Source organism: Squalius cephalus (genome assembly GCF_949319135.1).
Source record: "Squalius cephalus genome assembly, chromosome: 2".
Taxonomy (NCBI): Eukaryota; Metazoa; Chordata; class Actinopteri; order Cypriniformes; family Leuciscidae; genus Squalius; species Squalius cephalus.
In genome coordinates this window covers 8,253,883-8,274,722 of record NC_137123.1, presented here as the reverse complement: position 1 = coordinate 8,274,722, position 20,840 = coordinate 8,253,883, and the positions used below count along the sequence as shown (strand labels likewise).

The window sequence follows — 20,840 nt, the reverse complement described above, 5'->3', positions numbered from 1 at the left end:
GAGCAACCTTCCCCACGCCGAGACAGGAACAACCCTAATGAAACCACTCGGAAATAGAAACAGATAAAACACTCTCTCTAAAGGATTGGTTAAAGAATATCTAAAAGCATGACTATAGAGCTTACATTACACATATCAAATGAAACTTTCAGTGTGAAGGGAAACCTCCTGTCAACATGATTAGATGGTGTTTTTCAGCTTCCTGAAAAGTGATCTTTTTTCTTTAAGACAAGTAGTTCTTCATTTTTAAAGACAGTGTTTACAAAATAAGATCAAACTGTGTGTGTTTACATGCATGTTCAGTATTTACACCTATTTGAGGAGGAACATGCCATTGCCTTCCCTTATAATCAGGAAACAATATGATGGATGAATGAATGGATGGATGGGTTGATAATTTTGTGGGTGAAAGAAAGAAAGAAAGAAAGAAAGAAAGAAAGAAAGAAAGAAAGAAAGAAAGAAAGAAAGATTATTGGATGGATGGATTGATTAATTTGTGGATAAATGAATGAATGAATGAATGAATGAATGAATGGATGGATGGATGGATGAATATGTGGATGGATGGATGGATGGATGGATGGATGAAAATGTGGATGGATGGATGGATGGGGCATTAACATGTAATTGCATTCCCTTATATAAAAGAATCAGGCACCACTATGATGGATGGATGGTGTAACATTGAGGATGTCCAGACTTTACCTCCACTGTCCTGAAGAGGGAGCTGTTTTTCAGATCATACTTCTGACACTGTGTTTGTGTTTATCCAAGTGCATTAGGGAAGTGTAACTCTATAAACACACACACACACACACACACACACACAATATCTATCTAGTATGTAGTGTGAGAACAGGTAGTGGGAGTCGATGTTCAAGTGGACAGTCATGAGAACCGTCTCCTCCATCAGTTTCTCAGGTATGATATCTGTCCTAACACTAAATCAGTAAGAATTGCACTTTTTACTCTTCAGTGTCATTGATAAACACCACAATTCAGCCTAATAACTCTGAATCTGCCTCTGTCAGCAGTGCTTGTTCTGTCAGCGCTGTGGCTGATGAATAACTCACTGGCTCTTACCGTCAATGGATCTGTGGGAAGCAACATCTCAGTCTCCTGCAGATACCCTGAAACATACGAGAATAACAGCAAGTTCTTCTGTCAGATGAGCGGATGGTTTTCTCTGAGAGATCCTCAGTGTGTTCACACGACCCATCAAGACACGAGGTCTGATCGAGGGAGACTGGCTCTTCTGGACGACACCAGCGCTCATGTTCTCACGGCTCTCGTCTCTAGACTGGCTCCAGAAGACTCGGGGAAGTACTGGTGTGGTGTAGATGTCGATCTCCTGCCTGACTTTACCTCTGAGATCTGGATAACAGTCAGCAAAGGTGAGATTCACAACAGCTGAAGACTATCCGTCCTAATGAATATCCTTAATACGAGCAGTTGATGTGATGAGTTGGGTTTTCTGTTAGAACGGTGTCATATTAGCGGCCCCTAAGTTAATAACTAATGATCTTTGCAACGGAAGTGAATCAATCAAAACTAACTTTAGCTGGACAATAACTTTATTCTAGAGCTGCTGTAAAGCCAAAGAATCTCTGTTACTGTAATCTCCTGTTATCACTGTAAAGCTGCTTTGAAACAATCTATATTGTTGCTATATAAATGAAGGCAACTTGACTTGACTTAAACATCTTCATTTGTCTAACTGTTGTGGAAAAAATAGTTTTAAAACTATTTTAAAAAGCTCTTTTTTCACTGTGCCTGTGGTTTTTAAGAGCTCATGTAAATTGAGCCATGAGGACAATTCGTCACACAGACTGTGACACCTAATATCTTGATGACAAAAAAAAAACATCCATTTATTGTATATTTGTCATTAACCCGATCGATTATTAATGCGATCTCGATCTGTTCGGCATCATTTGCACTGAGAAACACGACCGTTCAACAGTTACAGGGATTTCTGAGGTGCCACTGAGACTCAGACTGGTTTCAGATGGGATGTGATACAGCGTCGTCTTCCTCTTACACGTCTCATAATGAGTCACTGTGAGACCTGAATTCACTCAAATGTGTGGTGAATGAATGCCAGCTGAGGTTTCGATACAGATGATGAACTATCAGATGATGAACTATAGTCCTTTCACTTTTGTTTTCTCTGCAGAGGATCCACAAGAACAAACCACAGACCTGTTCCCGGAAGAACCTGGCGGTGAGGTTACGAAACACACACACACACGCACACACACACACACACACACACACATGTGGTTTTGCTTTTTTCAGTCAACTCATTGTGGGTTTGCATCAACAGAGTCTTACTCCAGGTTCATGATGATGGTGGCTTTGATGTGTGTTTGCGCTCTGCTTTTCGTGTTTCTGTTTGGTCTGTTTCAAGTCCTGAAACACAGCAGTCGCAGTAACTCAGGTGAGACTACAGCACTAACAGAACATGTCTTTTTCTTCAAAACATCTTCTGTTCAAGTTCTGAGAGAGTTCAATAAATCGATAATTAAATCGTTATGTTCTTATCAGGTTCTGCTCCTCACCGAAGGACAATATCAAACCCAGTTCAGGTGACGACAGCAAATCTCATTCATAATTAATAATGTTGTTTTAACATCAGTGTTATTTTAGAATCATTGAGACACTATTATTATACACATCATGGCCATATTCCAGGATGACAATATCAAGATTCATCTCTGGATGGAAATAACTGTGTGATGTTTTTGGTCAGGATCTTGTATTGTCAATGCAAGAGTCCAGCTCTCTGTAAAGTCTCCTCCAGCTCATCCTAAAGACTTTCAGTGAATTTAAACTCTGGACTCAGAGGAGCAGATTGATGTGTGAAAATGATTCTTCATGATCCTCCAAACCATTCCTTCACAATATGAGCTTCATGAATCTTGACATTGTAATCCTGGAATATGGCCATTATGTGTCTTCCTGCATGGTTGTTTAAGTAATGAAAACCACACACTCCATCAGTTAGGGTTAGAAGAACTGTTGCCAAACATAAAATGCTAGAAACTGTGAATAATCACTGTGATAATGATCCAACCATAGACTCTTAAGAAGGCAGTTTATATTATATATTAACCGTTATCTGCTTATAATTTATGTTATATTTATTTATTTTCTATAGGATGACTACCAGAGAATAATGCTTCCAGACTCATCCAAAGCTCAACGTGATAAAGAGGAATTTTACAGACCCATAAACCTGGATTACACAAACACAGAAGTGGCCGACACAGACTCCTACTACACAGATGTTGTTTCAGCACAAACACAAGATCAGATCTACACAGAACTGAACGCCAGTAGACGGAGTCACGTGTATCAGAGTTTAACAGCAGATTCTGCTCAAGAAGAGGCGATCTATCACACTATTGATCACTGAATCCTCATCAACAGCCTCATCAAAACCCTAGATTCCTCTGACAGCTACGATAATCCAACCTCTGTCAGCACCACACGTTTTTTTGTTGTTTTCACTAAATAAAAAAAAAAATATTAAGTTCACTGAATGAATTGATACAGCCTTTTGTTAAAGGTACAATATGTAGTTTTTTGCCGCTAGGAGTCGCTAACCTCTTCTAAACAATAACAAAGGCGTAGATTGATGACGCAGTGAATGAGCGTGGAATCATGGAACTTGTCGTCATGCCGATGGATCTAATAATGTCTATTGGGAAATGTTTATGGATGAGTGAATACATTGATGTTTTTAACATGACTGTGGTATGAAGTAGGGCTCGATTGCTAATGAGAGTCCTGGGGATATAAAGGAATGAGGACATTTCATTGAACCGAACTACCTGCAATTTCTGAATTACTACTCACACAGGTCAGTAGACAAATTAAACTTGTGAGGTAATGCAGCGCTGTTTCACTTGGTCTAACAGTTACACTATCACACTAAAGCATTTGAGTGTGTTGAAAGTTATAATGTTATTCTGTGTGTTAGTTGGTTGGCTGAATGAGACTAGCAGTAAGATAGATCAACATTAATCATACTGATCATATTCTAACATTTCATCATGTTGATCTATATAACATTGATTTGTTTTTATGTACATTTGCTCACCTGTCTAATAAAGCACATTCTAGAGTTTGCGTCTCAAATAGAAGTGTGTCGCGAAGCTCTCGTCATCTCGAAAACGGCACACCGATATTGTATTTCTCCTTTTGTCCCAAAGTCTGCTTGCCATGGTCCATAATGTTTGAACAAAACAACAACAGCGTGTTGCTAGACGTTATGCAGTTGTCCACATCTGTCGCCATGGTTACTATGGCAGTACAAGCGGAAACCAGGAATATTACGTCATTGACAGGCGACAAGCGACGGGCAGTATTTAAAATTGTGAATTTCTCTGGATTTACAAATTCTTGGAAACATTTAGGATATTATAAGTACACAACTGAACAAATGCATATATCTGTGCCAGTGTTTTTTTCGGATATCTTAATTAAAAAATCTTACATATTGTACTTTTAAAGGTGTACTGTGTAATTTTTAGCGGCATCTAGTGGCGAGGTTGCAAATTGCAACCAACATGAGTTAAGGTGGCCAACAGGAAAATATGTCGTCTTCTGAGACAGTAGAGAGTAGCCATTTAAGGTTTCTTAACAAAGATTCATTAAGAAATTGTGTTTACTTAATTATTCAGTAAATCGATATATTATTGCTACTTGTTCATCATTGTGTCAGTGTTTAATTTGCTGATCTTAGCTAGCTTTTTTGCACGAAGAACAACATATTGACTAAACGCTCTGTAGCAGTTTGTCCATATAGGGCCACTGTAGGAACATGTCGGCGCAAAATGTCTATTTCAATGTAAAAAGACCCGCGGTGTGTGTAGATAGAAATGGCTCATTCTAAGGTAATAAAAATATAACGGTTCATTATGTAAGGCTTTATACACCACTGAAAACATAGTTATGTATATGATATTGCATTTCTGTCAACAGATCCTCCTAAATATTACACAATGCACCTTTAAAGTTTACCTATTATGCCCATTTTTAATATAAATCTCTGGTTTCCTCAGAATGTGTCAGTGAAATTTCAGCTCAAAATACCACCCAGATTTTTTTATTATAGGTTGTCTTTAAATGCAAATGAGCTGCTGCTCCCCGCCCCCGTTCAGACGAGGACCAATCCTTTACATGAGCTTCGGATACTGTGGGAACTACATAACTGACAAATTTCTTTCAGGCAAAATGTCAATAATACCCAGTAGCGAGTGCAGCCTTACATGGTTGTGCCAGAGTCAGACACAGATGGAGAGACTCAGGAAGAGGCTGCAACTGTTAGACTCTACATGGACGTTTCTCAATGGTTAGTGGATACATTTATGTAACTTAGTTGTTGTGGAGTTATGTTTCTTCATCTCATCGACTAGCCTGTACTGTCGTGTTAATCTATAAACTGTTGTAAAGGTGCTTGTGTGTGAACTGTATTAGGATGTAGCCAGATCATGCTGCATGGAGATGGTTAGTTGCAGGTATGGTTTAGTTTACAGTTATAATGTGGGACTGCTGCTTTTCACTCAGGGCGGGATCTAGTGCAGGTCGTCACCAGTGTCCTGGGCGAGTTTCCCTAGTCTTATGTAGGAGTAGAGGGAAATCTGAAACAGCTTGTTCTGAGAGATTGATAATGATATGTGGGGATTATAACAAAGTGTGGGGTTGATTTTTACCATTAGGCTGTTTTTTACACACACTGTGGACACACATCTGTGTTCAAACACCTTATATGAGAGATTGTAAGAACTTACAAGTATCTGGGTGTATATTTGAACAACAAGCTCAACTGGTCTGAAAATACGATGCAAGACTATAAGAAGGGTTAAAGTCATATTCATTTGTTAAGGCGACTGAGATCCTTTGGGGTTTGTCATGTACTACTTAAGACCTTCTATGACTCTGTAGTCTCATCTGTGATCTTGTACTCTGTCACATGTTGGGGAGGGGGACTGTTGGAAAAGGAGAAGAATAAATAATCTTATAAAGAAGGCAGGTTCTGTTGTAGGGATTGTGTTACCCACCTTAGAGAAGAATAATTTTTATGATGAATCATGATTGTCATCCCCTTAATGAAACAGTTTGAGCTCTTGTGAGTACTCACAGCTCAAGATTAATTCATCCCCGCTGTTACAAGGAGCGTTTTAGGAAGTATGTTTTTTTACAAACGCAATTAGATTGTACCACCAGCATTATACAAGATGAGAGACTATATTCTAGGATTATTTGGTTGTAATCATAATGCTTTATATGCATAACCCAGTCAACACTATGATCTCACAGTGATGTCACCATGTGGTCACAACGTCTGCAATCTGAGTTCACAGTGTTCTAAAAGTGTAACCTCACAGCACTCTCACTGTGTGCTCAAACTATGACCACAATATGAGCTCATCCCAGCTAGAAATTGTTATTGTTCTATGAATGGTTTGAGAGCATTATGTTATGTTCTTGTAATATTTTCTGTAGCTAATTTTATTTTTGTAACCAGAATGTTCTCCTAAAAGGTAGGATAACACTCTCTATAAACATTTCAAACATGTTTAGTGATGACATTGATAGAACATTATCCCCCCTAACATTCTTAGACAGTTATAGCGGGAAGTTTCGATGTTTAGAAATTATGTTTAAGAGGTTTACATGTTGAAGTTTGTTTGAAGAGTTTGGTTTGGTCACCATTGTAGAGGTCAGTGTTTGCTGTAGTTGGGCTCTTTGGTCTTGACTAGGGTTGGGCGATTTAAATCGCGATATTGCTATGCGCATCTCGTCAGTAAAGCCGGTTCCTTGATTAGTAGTAAATCGCCATCACCTGCTTTCAGATGGAGCGGCATTTACTACAAAGAGCCGTAGTTAACTGACAAGCTGAGCCATATCGCATTAATATCGCGGACGTATCGGCAGCAATAATTAATGCGATATGGCTCAGCTTGTCAGTGAACTACGGCTCTTTGTACACAGCAAAAACTCCAGTGTTAAATTAACACTCCTGGGAGTGTATGAGTCCACACTCAAGAGTGTTTAAGTTAATGAGATAATTAAGTGATTAATTTAGTGATGATTGAACATTATTGAAGACACCTGATGATAACAAGCAGAATCACTGAAGGAGAAAATCACAAATTGTAAGTTACCGTTATGACGATCAATGGTTGCTTTAGTTGGACTCTAGACCCATATATTATTAACTTTAGATTTTGTTTGAATCATCATTTGAGCTTGATCACTGAACTCATTAAAATCCTTCTTTCTGACTTCGATTTATGTTGTTGGTAAGGGAATCTGCATAAATGCCCAGAATTTTTGATATAATATAAAGGATTTCTTAAAAGTTGTTTAAAAAAAATCATTCTTTTAGGCACACACAGATGTCAAGATTCAGTCTATGCATCTCAACAATGGTGAGGAGCAGAATATTCAAATAGGAAAAGTAAATTACATAGACAATTCAGATCATAATTTATTCATACCGCAATGCATGATGGGAGCCATTAATGAGTTGTGATTGGTGGCAGCCACTGCAACATGCTTTATTATTGTCACCATTGTTGAGATTCACAGGCTGATTATTGATCTCTGTGTTTTAAATGAAGTTATCTGAATGTCTCTTGCTCAGAACAATGTTTATAAAATATTTTGAATTATAAGTAAAGTACTGATAATCATAGGCTGAAGAATCACTATACTGCAGCTAACAAGTTAAATCAAACTATCTCAATAAGTCTCCTTTTTCAGATCACAGCATGATTATGTCAAAACATAACCAACACTATAAGATAATATTTTACTTTGTTCATTTAACTGTTATAAATCAATAACAGCAGTCAAACAACAGTAAATATTAAAGTAAACATATAATGGTCTAGAGCCCAACTAAAGCAAACACCCATCACCTTAATGGTAACTTACAATTTGTGTCCATCCATGTCCAATTACATTTCTAGCTGGGGTGACTCACATCGTGTCCATAATATGAGCACACAGTGAGTGCACAGTGCGGTTACACTTTTAGCTCACTGTGAACTCACATTGTGGTCATATGGAGAGATCACTGTGAGATCAACATGTTGACTGGGAATGCTGTAATCAAAAATTGATACTGGAGAATAAGTTGTGTTGCTGTTATGAATGTTGTTTAAGTTCTATTTAGTCATTTTATTGTTGTGCTGCTGAGACATGTGACATGTAAATTTCCCCCTGTGGATTAATAAAGTTTATCAATCTTATAAAAGTGAATTTTGCATAATAGGTCCCCTTTAATATAGAGCAGAAAACTGTTAGAATGCAAAAAAAAAAAAAAAAAAAAAAAAACCTACCTTGAGATGGTATTTTAGTTATTGAATATAACACAGAAATCATTCACTTTTGTCTCAGGTATAGTTTTGAGAAGCAGTAACTGCTGTTGTGGCAAAAACAATAATTAAACAATCATCATCACTGCATAAGAGACACCAAGAATCAAATTGTATTTTAAAAGATATTTATTCTCTTGCAAGAGGCTTAGTCACAAAATCACAGCAGCTACGCCGTTCGAATAGAATGACCCCTCTAACCCTCCTTGGCTAAATTATCTTCCATACCTAAAGAGTTAAAGGTTCTTAACCATTTGTCTTACTGTGTGTGTCTTGCTTACGCCAGGTACTCAAACATACATAAATTCCAGAAGAGAAACGAATGCTTAAAACCAGACAATGTCTACGAAAGTTAATGAAAAAAAAAGTAAAATATCAATGTTTTATACAACACTGTCTAATAGCTTATATACTTAAGTTTTGGTTTATATCTTATTTGTATCTTAGACATGTCATCATTTTACACATTACTGAATAAACCCACAGGATTTTCAGTCAGGAGAGGGGATGAGGAGGGGTCAGAAAGATCAATGTCAAAACTAGAAGCATCAGCTTCTTGTCTGGGATTTGTCTTGTCCCGCCGGATCCAGTGCCGATGGTTTCTATTGTCTTCAGTTGTGTTTCGCTGCTCGCGTCACATGCAGACACGGTGACATTGAAACTATTGCAGGTGTTTCTCGTTGCAGGTTTTTTAGCTGCAAATCTTTCAATCTTCATAATTTTTTTGTGAAATTATATGGTTGTCTGAGGTGGGTGCACAAGATTTTTTTTTTTTTTAAGGATTAAAGGGGGCAAAACCAAAAAAAATTGAGAACCACTGTTTTAGCGCCAAATTATCAGAATTTCATTTGACATTGTATGACGTAACGGAGCCTCGTTTGCTGAAATCACGTGACTTGGCCAGTTTTGATATGCACTTTAAAACACAGATTTGAAACAGAATATTGATATATGAATATTCTGAATATTCATACCTTTTTATCATTTAATGTTTTATTTGAAAAGGAAAAAATAGAAAAATCTGTCACATGGACCCTTTAATACACAGATAAAATGTATAAAATATTACAGAAACTACTCTAAACTTGTTAATTAATTACACTTTGACTGTTAAATTATGTCACATGAATATAATCTATTACTTTCTGCAGAATGGAAACTCTGAAGATGCGTTTCATTTTTCATCAGTAGTTGTGATGTGGATCTGTCCAGCGATGAGACAAAAGCTGAGTAAAGTTTAGCTTGTGCTTCATCTTACTGTGGCGTCTTGCTGTGGCTACAACAGAAATAAGACACACATAAATCAACACTACAAATGGTACAAATAATCTGAGAATATATATCCCACATAGCAACATTGTGTCGGCCCAGATCCGGCCCACATCTGGCACACATGGAAAGATGATCTGGCCCACATGCAGCATGGACTTACGGCACTTGGGTGGGCCACTCCTGTTTGCCAGATCTGGGCCACAAGCAGGCCATAGCAATGCCACATCTCAGCCAAGAGCAAAGAAATAAACCAGAACTGGAGGATTAAACAACTCCACAAACAGCATTACCAGCTTCACTTATTACCAACCAGACTGACTTTATTTCTTTCAGACGTCTACAAAAGTTTTTATTGAGAATTAACAGAGTTTTAACTATAATGTGTTTCATTTGAAGTCACCATTACAGTGAATAGTGTTTCCATTAGTTGGGCTCTTAACTCTTATTATATCTATTGTCTTCTTTGGCTGCTGTGACAGAGTGTTTGTCAAACACATTTACAGCAGCAAAGAAAGCTAAAGTGAAATGAGATCAGGTGATGATGGTTACCTGTTGATGGTTTTATAATCATCATGAAATAACCTGTTTCACTGAGATAATTTGAATCTAACAATTGTGTTGTACCATTAATATATTCTCATCACAAACCCTGTGTTACTGCAACGTGAGGTCCAGCAATATTATAACAATCAGTTAGAAGACTTTAACAAACATGAGCACGAATCATTACTGTTCGATCACAAACACAGACATCAATAATCAACGTATGAATCTCAACAATGGTGAGAATCAAAAGTACTTTGCTGCAATGCATGCTGGGTACCATCATTGTACAAAACTCCCAGCATGCATTGCAACATGAATAAATTATGCAGCTAAATTGTCCTATTAATTTGTTTAATTCTAAATATGTGCTTTTATTTTTTTGCTGTTGTTTTTGTTGTGGCATTTAGTAGCTTTTCAGTGATGTTCTGAATTAATCTAAAAAAAATAAAATATTGTCACCCTTGTTGAGATTCATGTGCTGATTTTTGATATCTAAGTGTGTCACCGTGGATTTTTTTTCATGCTCATGTTTGTTAAAGTCTTCTAACTGATTGTTATAATATTGCTGGACCTCACGCTGCAGTAACACAGGGTTTGTGATGACAATATATTAATGGTACAACACAATTGTGAGATTCAAATTATCTCAGTGAAACAGGTTATTTCATGATGATTATAAAACCATCAACAGGTAACCATCATCACCTGATCTCAGCTTACTTTAGCTTTCTTTGCTGCTGCAAATGTGTTTGACAAACACACTGTCACAACAGCCAAAGAAGACAAAATATATAATAAGAGTTAAGAGCCCAACTAATGGAAACACTATTCACTGTAATGGTGACTTTAAATGAAACACATTATAGTTAAACCTCTGTTAATTCTCAATAAAACTTCTGTAGACGTCTGACAGAAATAAAGTCAGTCTGGTTGGTAATAAGTGAAGCTGGTAATGCTATTTGTGGAGTTGTTTAATCCTCCAGTTCTGGTTTATTTCTTTGCTCTTGGCTGACATGTGGCATTGCTATGGCCTGCTTGTGGCCCAGATCTGGCAAACAGGAGTGGCCCACCCAAGTGCCGTAAGTCCATCCTGCATGTGGGCCAGATCATCTTTCCACGTGTGCCAGATGTGGGCCGGATCTGGGCCGTCACAATGTTGCTATGTGGGTAGCGTTGACTTCTCACTTAGGTAAGTTAATGGAAAGATTGGTGAATGAAAGGTTAATGCACTTTATGGAAGAAAGGGGGCTTGATGGCTAGTTGTCAGAGTGGTTTTAGAAAGGGGAGAAGCACTATTGATTCTATTATATGTCTTGAGGATGAAATAAGAAAAGCACAGTTAAAAAAAGAGACTGTTGTGGCAGTATTTTTAGATGTGGAAAAAGCATACGACATGTTATGGGTAGAGGGTCTTTTAATCAGGTGAAAATAGGGATGGAAACATCTAGAAGATGTTTGGTAGAAAATGGGACACCACAAGTGTTATTAGTCCATTATTGTTCAACATAATGATTAATGATGTTTTTTCTAATGTTCAGCCAGAAATTGGAAAGTCACTATTTGCAGATGATGGTAGCATATGGAAAAAGGGGAGAAATGTGAAGTATACTGTGAAGAAGGTACAGGAAGCTCTAACCATAGTGGAGGAGTGGGGAAGGAAATGGGGTTTTAGATTTTCTATTGAGAAGACTAAGGTTATGTTTTTTACAAGGAAGAAAGTTGATGAAAGTATACAATTGAAGTTGTATGGTAGGAATTTGGAAAGGTTTAAAAGTTTTAAATTTCTTGGGGTGGTCTTTGACACTAGACTTACATGGAGGGAGCATGTCTTAAAAGTAATAGAGAAATGTAAAAGGGTAATGAATTTAATGAGATGTCTGGCTGGAACAGAATGGGGAGCAGATGTAGGTTCTTTGAAGCAAATTTATATATATTTAATCAGAGCAAGAATTGAATATGGGTGTTTGTTTTATGGATCTGCAGCCAAATCAGTTTTAGCTGAGTTAGATATAGTCCAAGCTAAGGCATTGAGAATATGTACAGGAGCTGTGCGATCTTCTCCAGTATGTTCATTACAGGTAGAGATAGGAGAAATGCCACTCTTTTTACGAAGAAAGCAGCTGCAGGCTAATTATTGGATCAACTTGATGGGTCAAAGGATTGATCATCCAGTTAAAATAGCAATTCAGCCAAGCTGGGAGAGAGAGGTGGCAAGACTTCCAAGTTTTGGATGGACAGGGGAGGCATTGGCACAGGAAATGAATATACATACGAATTTTTATCCAGGAGTACTGTGGCCATCAGTTCCTTTATGGCAGATGGAGGTTCCAAAGACTGACCTAGAGATACTTGGGATTAAGTTAGAAAATCCAGAGTCAAATTTGGTACATGAGTTTCAGCGTCATATAAGAGAAATATATCAGGAACACATTAATTTTCACTGATGGGTCTAAGGATCAAGAAATGAGTGCTACAGGAGCAGCTTTTGTTGTTCAGAGGTGGAATGTCCAAGCTTTTAAGAGAACATCAAATTTTCTAAGTGTATTTACAGTTGAATTATATGCAATCTTGATGGCAGTACAATGGACTGAACAGATTCAAAATCAAAAAATGTTAATATGTAGTGACTCTGTGTCAGCTATTAATAGTATTGAGAAAGGATCATCAAAGAGTCGGCAAGACCTTGTGTATGATATTCTTTTGGCAATTAGATATGTGAAAATGAGAGGGGTAGAAATATCATTCATATGGGTCCAAGCTCATGTAGGTATTGTAACAAATGAAAAGGTTGATAAGTTGGCCAAGGAAGCTGCTCAAAAGGAAAATATAGATGTCAATATAAACCTATCCAAGGGGGAGGGTAAAAGTATTGTGTGGCAGGAACTAATTTTAAAATGGCAACAGATCTGGGAACAAGAAAACAAAGGGAGGCACCTATTTTCATTGTCTAGTAGGGTAAATGATTCAGTTAATGTTTTTAAAAGAGAAGGAATGAAACGTAAAGAGCAGGTTCTACACAGCAAAATCCCCAGTGTTAAATTAACACTGAAAAGTGTGAATTATATAAACTCTGAGCAGAGTGTTAAATGAACACTGGAGCAGTGTTAAAGTTAATGAGCTAATTAAGTGATTAATTGAGAGATGATTGAGCATTATTGAAGACACCTGATGTTAACAAGCAGAATCACTGAAGGAGAAAATCACACATTGTAAGTTACCATTATGGAGAATAGTGTTTGCTTTAGTTGGGCTCTTGACCATTATATGGTTACTTTAGACTTTGTTTGGCTGCTGTTAGTGAGTTATAGCAGCCAGATGAACAAAGAAAAAAAAAATTATCTGATGGTTATGTTATGACAATCATCATTTGAACTTGATTAGCTTCACTGAACTCATTGAGACCCTTATTTCTGACTTAGATTTATGTTGTTGATTACAGCATAACTGTGATTCTGCATATCTAGAATTTTAGATATAGTACGAAGGATTTCTTTTTTTTTTTTTTAAAGAAAATATTTCTTTTAGGCACACACAGACATCAAGATTCAGTCTATGCATCTCAACAATGGTGAGGAGCAGAATATACAATTAGGAAAAGGAAATTACTAAGACAATTCAGTTAATAATTTATTCATACCGCAATGCATGATGGGAGCCATTAATGAGTTGTGATTGGTGGCAGCCAGAGGAAAAGTTATTGTTACCATTGTTGAGATTCACAGGCTGATTATTGATGTCTGTGTTTCTAAATAAATTCATTTAAAAGTCTTTTGATCAGACCAAAGTTTATTAATTATTTTGGATTATATTAAAAACCTGATAATCATATGCTGTGGAGTCACCGAGCTGCTGTACTTATCAAGTTAAACCAAATTATCTCAATAAGTTTCATTTTTCAGATCACAGCATGATTATGTCTAAACATAACCAGCACCATCAGATCACATTAGATCTTTGTTCATCTGACTGTTATAAATCAATAACAGCAGACAAGCAAAATCTAAAGTAAACATATAAGGGTCTAGAGCCCAACTAAAGCAAACACTATTCTCCATAATGGTAACTTACAATTTGTGATTTTCTCCTTCAGTGATTCTGCTTGTTAACATCAGGTGTCTTCAGTAATGTTCAATCATCACTAAATTAATCACTTAATTATCTCATTAACTTTAACACTGCTTCAGTGTTCATTTAACACTCTGCTCAGAGTTTATATAATCCACACTCTCAGTGTTAATTTAACACTCTCAGTGTTAATTTAACACTGGGGGATTTTGCTGTGTATTTTCCAGAATGAGGATAGGTCACACGTTGCTAAACAGCACTTTATTTATTTTAGGAAAACACCAGAGTGGCCTGTGTTCATGTCAGGAATCTGAGACGGTACAACATGTTTTGATGTACACAGCAAAATCCCCCAGTGTTAAATTAACACTGAGAGTGTGGATTATATAAACTCTGAGCAGAGTGTTAAATGAACACTGAAGCAGTGTTAAAGTTAATGAGCTAATTAAGTGATTAATTTAGTGATGATTGAACATTACTGAAGACACCTGATGTTAACAAGCAGAATCACTGAAGGAGAAAATCTCAAATTGTAAGTTACCATTATGGAGAATAGTGTTTGCTTTAGTTGGGCTCTAGACCATTATATGTTTACTTTAGATTTTGCTTGTCTGCTGTTGTTGATTTATAACAGTCAGATGAACAAAGATCTAATGTGATCTGATGGTGTTGGTTATGTTTAGACATAATCATGCTGTGATCTGAAAAATGAAACTTATTGAGGTAATTTGGTTTAACTTGATAAGTACAGCAGCTCGGTGACTCCACAGCATATGATTATCAGCTTTTTAATATAATCCAAAATAATTAATAAACATTGGTCTGATCAAAAGACTTTTAAATGAATTTATTTAGAAACACAGACATCAATAATCAGCCTGTGAATCTCAACAATGGTGACAATAATAAAGCATGTTGCAGTGGCTGCCACCAATCACAACTCATTAATGGCTCCCATCATGCATTGCGGTATGAATAAATTATTAACTGAATTGTCTTAGTAATTTCCTTTTCCTAATTGTATATTCTGCTCCTCACCATTGTTGAGATGCATAGACTGAATCTTGATGTCTGTGTGTGCCTAAAAGAAATATTTTCTTTAAAAAAAAAAAAAGAAATCCTTCGTACTATATCTAAAATTCTAGATATGCAGAATCACAGTTATGCTGTAATCAACAACATAAATCTAAGTCAGAAATAAGGGTCTCAATGAGTTCAGTGAAGCTAATCAAGTTCAAATGATGATTGTCATAACATAACCATCAGATAATTTTTTTTTTCTTTGTTCATCTGGCTGCTATAACTCACTAACAGCAGCCAAACAAAGTCTAAAGTAACCATATAATGGTCAAGAGCCCAACTAAAGCAAACACTATTCTCCATAATGGTAACTTACAATGTGTGATTTTCTCCTTCAGTGATTCTGCTAGTTAACATCAGGAGTCTTCAATAATGCTCAATCATCTCTCAATTAATCACTTAATTATCTCATTAACTTTAACACTGCTCCAGTGTTCATTTAACACTCTGCTCAGAGTTTATATAATTCACACTTTTCAGTGTTAATTTAACACTGGGGATTTTGCTGTGTATTGTGGCGAGGTGGAGAAATAGAAGTGGTTAGTAATGTTGGGCACTAAAGGCCCAATTACCAAAATGAAATAGAGCTTTTTAATAACCGACTACGCCACTCTGATATCACACAGAGAATAATTATGCTTTATAAAGCACGCAAGTTGTTTACACTAATTAAGAACAGAGACATGAATATCATACACAATAATTCTTTATTAACAATAAAATCTCATTTAAAATGAACTGGGCGTGCCAGACAGGACATGCCACACCAACTGATCATTTATGTGATCAAGGAAGGGAACATGGTCATTTAACGAACACTCACCATGACATCAACATACAATAACACTACATTCAAGAGCTTTGGCTGAGGACTCAAGAACAGGTAGTAGGCTACCTCCACGCACACACTATGGAGTAACTCTCACCACTGCACACAAAATCCGTGCGTCTCACTGCACACCACACCCTGTGCTCAAACCATCACCGATGACCGCAGAAAACGAAAGGGAGGATTCCTGGCTGGAGCCCTCAGCGTCTAGCAAAAGAAAATCACTCACTCAAGCACACCCACACACACAAACACACGCTTGCACAATAAAGAAATAGTTCCAAAACAAAAAAACAAAAACAAATTATAACATCGTCATTCCACTCGTAAGACACAAACCATAACTATTAATCAAGATGAACAGGCAAGGTAGAAATAAACTGTAGGACAACGGCGATTCCTCGCATTAAATAGGCCTTCTGAATAGAGAGCAAGAGATTTGCACAAAAGATCTCAACCACCTTAAAAGGGGAAACACAATGGTTAATACCAACAAAAATGCCCAATGTCTCGACCCAATCAGGAAAAGCTTACCCGACGATGAAATCAGCCAGTCGCTCGGAACGAACCACTTTCAGATGGTTTAGTTTCACTTTGATTCCGTCGCGCGAACTGGTCTGTATATCTCTGAAACACGCTGTAAACACCTCCTTTCAAGATAAATGCCCACACACGCAGCACCCGTAACTTCCTTCAACCTAGACTTACCCGACGATGAAAGGGAACCCCCGAGTCAACAGGAAGCAGCGTGTCCCAACAGGCTGAAAGAGGCTATTTATGGCCAATCGGAAATGACGTGTCCCAACACTTAAAGGGAAATTTACGGCGGGAAACTCTAACTTAATTTGTATAATTGGGCAACATGGAAAGGAGAGCATCCGCTCACATATTGTAGAAATTATGACCTCCAAAGACAAGATCTTATCAGAGAATTGTGTGAATTTGGTTTAAAAGAAGTGTCTTTGAAAAGTATTTTAGAAATAGGGTCAAGCGGGAGGGGTAAACATTGTTTTTTCACATTTTTATTAGACCCTGGGCTTTATAGCCGAATAGCCTAGTACGCTGAGATGTTAGTCCCATAGATGGCAGCAAAGCAACTTTTTTGGATGCCGGCTGCCGTAAAATCCCATAGAAGAAGAAGAAGAAAAAGACCGAGGGTGTGTGTCGTTTAGATTGCGTCATTTACGTGTAAGTCGACATCCGGTTGAGTGTTGTAAACAGGTGCTGGCGTCTGAGAAGGAACACTGAGCAGTGATAACCGAACATTTTACGGCTGTGCGGGAACGAATGAGTCGGAGTATTGTGACGACGGCGACGCAGAGCAATCACGGCACAGCTGTTTAGAGACTAGTGAGTCAGCGATCGTTCGGACACGAGGCAACAGCGGGTGGTGAGCATGACGGCGGCTAAGCAGAGTAATCACGTTGCACAGCTGTGGAGACGAGTGAGTCAGCGTGTGCTCGGAGTTGAGTGTATCAGCGGTTGCTGTTTGGAGACGAGCGAATCAACGAGTGCTGTTCTGAGACGAGTAGAGACAGCGGTTGGTGAGGCGGCGACGGAGGTTTGCACAACGCTGGAAATCGACTAGACTGGGTAGTGGGAATTACTACCCGGTCAGATTGTGAGTACAACCCCAGTTGAAGATCGTCTGATGGATCCCACATAGCAACATTGTGTCGGCCCAGATCCGGCCCACATCTGGCACACGTGGAAAGATGATCTGGCCCACATGCAGTGATTATAACCCAAGTGCCGTAATTCCACGCTGCATGTGGGCCAGATCATCTTTCCACGTGTGCCAGATGTGGGCCGGATCTGGGCCGACACAATGTTGCTATGTGGGATATTGTTGTGACCATTTTGCATCTAATTCATAATAGAGACTAAGAATTAATTGCCAGTATAACTTGCTATCCGTAGCTCTTGTTTTCCCTTTGCGGTTGTGTGATTTTATTTGGGTTGCAGTGTGTATTGCATGGTGTGCGTATTTGCGTGCACAAGTGAGAGTGGTAGTTAGTTTTTATTTGCTTGGACCGGAGATACTGGTAGTTGTTTATTTCTTTCCAGTACATTACAGTCTGGAGCGGTGGAGACCTACGTGCGGTGGGACCAACCCAGGACATTTATTCGTTGATTAAGGACATCATACCAGACTGTGCTAAAGACTGCATTCCTTTTTGATGGTTTTTATATTTACATTGAGATCATTCTGATTTTATGCTAATAAAATACTTTTGTAATTTAATCTACTGGTTGAGTGTCAATACAGTCCAGCCCTCAGGAGTAATTGACTTGGGTGAACTTGGGTCCTGGTTTCCATTAAAACAACCTAGGTGGTGTAGTCGGCTACTTTTATTTAATTTGGGTTAATACCAACAATATTGCTGGTTTGTTGCAAAAAGTATTATAAGAAAAACGCCTTAAATTATTCTCCTTTTGCTGCGCACCAGCGCGCCACACTTTGACCAACTGTGGTAATTAACGCATTAATTTACACTTTGTTAATAAAATAAGTTATTAAGGAATTAATACATTATGACACATTTAATTAATAACAATTCATATATTACTTAATATATTAATCATCATTTAGAATATTTATTAGTTGCTGGTTTAGTTCTTCATGAGTCATACATTAACACATGATTATCTGTGCATTAGTTAAGCATGAATTAATGCTTATTAGTGCACCCGTATTGTAAAGTGTTACCAATGTTTTTAAAGCTAACAATTGTTTTTATAATGCTCATTGTGTGTTATACCTGTGGTTCCAATCCTGGTCTTTGAGGACCCCCAATACGGCACAGTTTTGATGTCTCTCTTATCTGACAAACCCATCTAAGGCCTTGGAGCCTTTAATAACGAGCTGATGAACTGAATTAGGTGTGCTTGATTAAGGAGACATCTAAAATGCTGAGGATCGTCCAGGATTTGGAACAACTGTGTGATTCTGTATTATTGTTCTTGTAGTGACATCACTGATAATGGCTCCTCCTCTTCCTCTGGTGTTTCTGCTCATGATTCACGGTGAGTCGCTCCTGATGGAGAATATTTTAATGTTCTTTAGTCAATCATCAAAGTCTTTCTTTTTTTTAAATCATGAGTCCGGCAGCACCCTGTTAAAACCCCTTTCACAAATTTTTGTGAAAAAAAAAAAAAAAAATCATGCAAATAAAGTAAAACATAAAGGCAGTCAGAGATAAAATTTAAAAGAATAATAAAATAGATAAATGTTTAAATTATTCTGATTGGAATTAATGTACAATATAAATATGTGCATCAATAATGAGTATATTAATGTTTTTGCAATGTCAGCATGTGTTCTACAAAAAAAAAAAAAAAGAGAGAAAAAAAGATTGTAATGAAAATGCGATAATAATTTTTCAATAATTATGAAACAATCGTTTTTATATGACCTATCCCTTTATTGTGTGTTTCAGGGGTCTGTAGCCAGTGGGATTATTTGAGTGTGAGTTACAGTCCTTCACACATCTGTGCACTAAAGGACTCAACAGTGATAATGAGCTGCACTTATACATACCCTACTGGACATCAGATCAAGAAAGTGTTCTGGAGCAAAACACTGGTAATAGATAATGAAGAGCCTCCAGATCTGTCTAAGGACCCTGAATACAGTCAGAGGCTTCAGTATCTGGGAGATAAACAGCAGAACTGCAACATCAGACTGAGTCATGTGACACTGAAGGATTCACACATGTACTATTTCAGATTCATCACCGATAAATCTGGTGGAAAATGGTTTCACAATCCTGGAGTGACTCTTACTGTCACAGGTGAGTTTGATGAGGTTTATCTCTTCTTCTTGCATTATGTTGAATAATAATCAGTGTATGACAGCAGCACTAGATATAATGTGTGTGTTGTGTTCAGATCTTCAGGTGGAGTCTCCTGAGAGAGTGACAGAGGGAGATTCAGTCACTCTGAGATGTAAAAGCAGCTGCACTCTGACTGACAGAGCAACATTCATCTGGTACAGAAACTCACAGCCATTAACTGAGAGAAGAGACAGAAACAATGAACTCCTGCTGCAGTCAGTCAGAAGAAAGGATTCAGGCAGATATAGCTGTGCTGTAGACGGACACACTCACATCTCTCCTGCTGTTCAGCTCAATGTCATGTGTGAGTATCTATTTTATTTAGTATATAATACAATTATACAGTTCAGTTAATGCATTATGTTTAGATAACAAACCTTTGTTAACAACCTATTTTTCATCACCACTTCACTAGGGTGAATAATTTATATTAAGTGCAAGAATTTATATTAAAATCTATATTATTTGCCATGTATAATATGAATGAATCTTCACAAACATCAGAGGCATTTCACAATAATCAGGAGCTTAACCCCCTGAGGCGCGATAGGCTCGTTTTTTTCCTTATCAGTGCAACAGAGACGAAAAATACTCTGTTGATTTTGATCTTACATACTTGTTTTACATCACTCGATCCTGTTAAGTGTGTATTATTTTTGTGTATACTCACAATAAAAACAAAGTGTTGTGCTTTTTGCCAAATAAAGAAAAATAAACATGATGCGAGTTCTGCCTTCTCTCTGTCAGTGAAGTCCATTCTGAAACGCGTCCGAAAATGAACTGTAACTCAGCGAATACTCAGTCAAACAGGCATACAGA

The 20,840-nt window shown here is 37.5% G+C and overlaps 1 protein-coding gene across 2 annotated transcripts; it reads left to right on the top strand.

Moving 5' to 3' along the window:
• The first annotated feature begins 864 nt into the window (after positions 1–864).
• Positions 865–4,513, top strand: LOC307154586 (uncharacterized protein). Of its 2 annotated transcripts, none has more exons than XM_079864585.1 (6): positions 865–921; positions 1,035–1,394; positions 2,177–2,224; positions 2,327–2,440; positions 2,548–2,588; positions 3,161–4,128. In XM_079864585.1, exons 1-6 carry the CDS (start codon positions 873–875, stop codon positions 3,416–3,418), a joined length of 870 nt encoding a protein of 289 aa, XP_079720711.1. In that variant the 5' UTR covers positions 865–872; the 3' UTR covers positions 3,419–4,128. The 2 variants fall into 2 exon arrangements, with proteins under 2 accessions (XP_079720711.1, XP_079720710.1); XM_079864584.1 differs by having other exon boundaries at positions 868–921; positions 1,032–1,394; positions 3,161–4,513.
• Positions 4,514–20,840: the final 16,327 nt, after the last annotated feature.